The 1,215-nt window shown below is 43.0% G+C and overlaps 1 protein-coding gene across 1 annotated transcript; it reads left to right on the top strand.

The window, feature by feature from the left end:
* The first annotated feature begins 410 nt into the window (after positions 1-410).
* On the top strand, positions 411-895 carry LOC121978192 (basic blue protein-like). The gene is made up of 2 exons (XM_042530569.1): positions 411-588; positions 648-895. The coding sequence occupies exons 1-2, from the start codon at positions 411-413 to the stop codon at positions 893-895; spliced, it is 426 nt and encodes a 141-aa protein (XP_042386503.1).
* The last annotated feature ends 320 nt before the right edge of the window (positions 896-1,215 follow it).

Here is a 1,215-nt window from a genome sequence, read left to right as displayed (position 1 = left end):
AACTCTACATATATACCAACTATACTTTTCTTATTTGGTATACATTAGTCTCCTCGAATGGGGCTGGTGACTAGTGCATGAGGTGTTGTCATCATGAGGTCTGGAGTTTGAATTTCGGTAAAGTCGAGATAAATGTCTCTCTTATGTGCTAGTTATCACTATTCCAAAGACTAGTAGTCATCCATGATTTACCTCTTTTGTGTTGATCCTGGGACGAAACCTTTCCTAATCAATTTAGTGCGTCCTTTCGATAAACACCGAAAATAATTTCTTTAATGAATTTGGCTAGGAGTAAGAACAACTCCCTTATATGGGCCAACCAATCAAGCATGGGCCAACACCCCTATAAATAGCCATGGGGCTGCCCTTCATTCTCACCACACTCCATTCTACTAGAGCAACTCAAAGCCATGGCTCAACCCCCACAAGCACGCAGTGCACTCGTAATCTTGGCACTCGTCGTTGTCGGCCACTGTCTCCTCGGCCACACTGAGGCCACTGACTTCATCGTCGGAGACGCCGGCGGGTGGAAATTCAATGTCATCGACTGGCCCAATGGGAAAAGCTTCAAAGCCGGCGATGTCCTCGGTACATGAACTACTACTCTTGAAATCCATGTTTACATAGTTTTGGTGTTTCGTTTGAAGGAAAAACCTCTGGTGACCTTAGTGAAAGAAAAACCATATATTCTTTTGCAGTGTTTAACTACGCTGCAGGGTCACACAATGTGGTGTCGGTGACCGAAGCCGGCTACGATCAGTGCTTGCCGTTTGACGGGAAAGTCTACACTTCCGGGAAAGATCGAATTACCCTTGTCAAAGGGGACAACTACTTTATATGCTCCTTCCCTGGTCACTGTGCTGCAAATATTAAGATCAAAGTGACAGCAACCTGAGCAAGTTTTTTAGATTAAGGCATTAGTGATATTTTCATTTATTGCTCAATGCCATCCTAATAATGGTTTTGTTCTGGCCGAATTGAGGATTTAATAATCACTGTGATGCTCTATCATCTTCCTTTGCAGTCAGATTGGTTAATTTTACATCTAAGACCTTCTTAATTATATTATTCCTTGCAAAGATTTCATTATTTAATTAACATCTAACGTATTAGTAAATGATGGGGCCCTTTTCACGGTTCCAGCGGTCCTCCGATGAGTTTGCTCCAAAAAGTCTTATGGATCAAAGCACGTCAGTCGGGGGTTGACGATGCGCC

The sequence above is a fragment of the Zingiber officinale genome, chromosome 4B (assembly GCF_018446385.1).
Source record: "Zingiber officinale cultivar Zhangliang chromosome 4B, Zo_v1.1, whole genome shotgun sequence".
Taxonomy (NCBI): Eukaryota; Viridiplantae; Streptophyta; class Magnoliopsida; order Zingiberales; family Zingiberaceae; genus Zingiber; species Zingiber officinale.
Note: the sequence above shows the minus strand (reverse complement) of the source record. Positions and strands in the feature narration are given on the sequence as shown.

What these genes read in the sequence shown, in the direction of transcription:
- LOC121978192 (XM_042530569.1), top strand. Translation starts at nt 411, where the DNA reads ATGGCTCAACCCCCACAAGCACGCAGTGCACTCGTAATCTTGGCACTC. An exon ending in CAAAGCCGGCGATGTCCTCG is followed by an intron (nt 589 to 647) that starts GTACATGAACTA and finishes TTTCGTTTGAAG; the next exon opens with GAAAAACCTCTGGTGACCTT.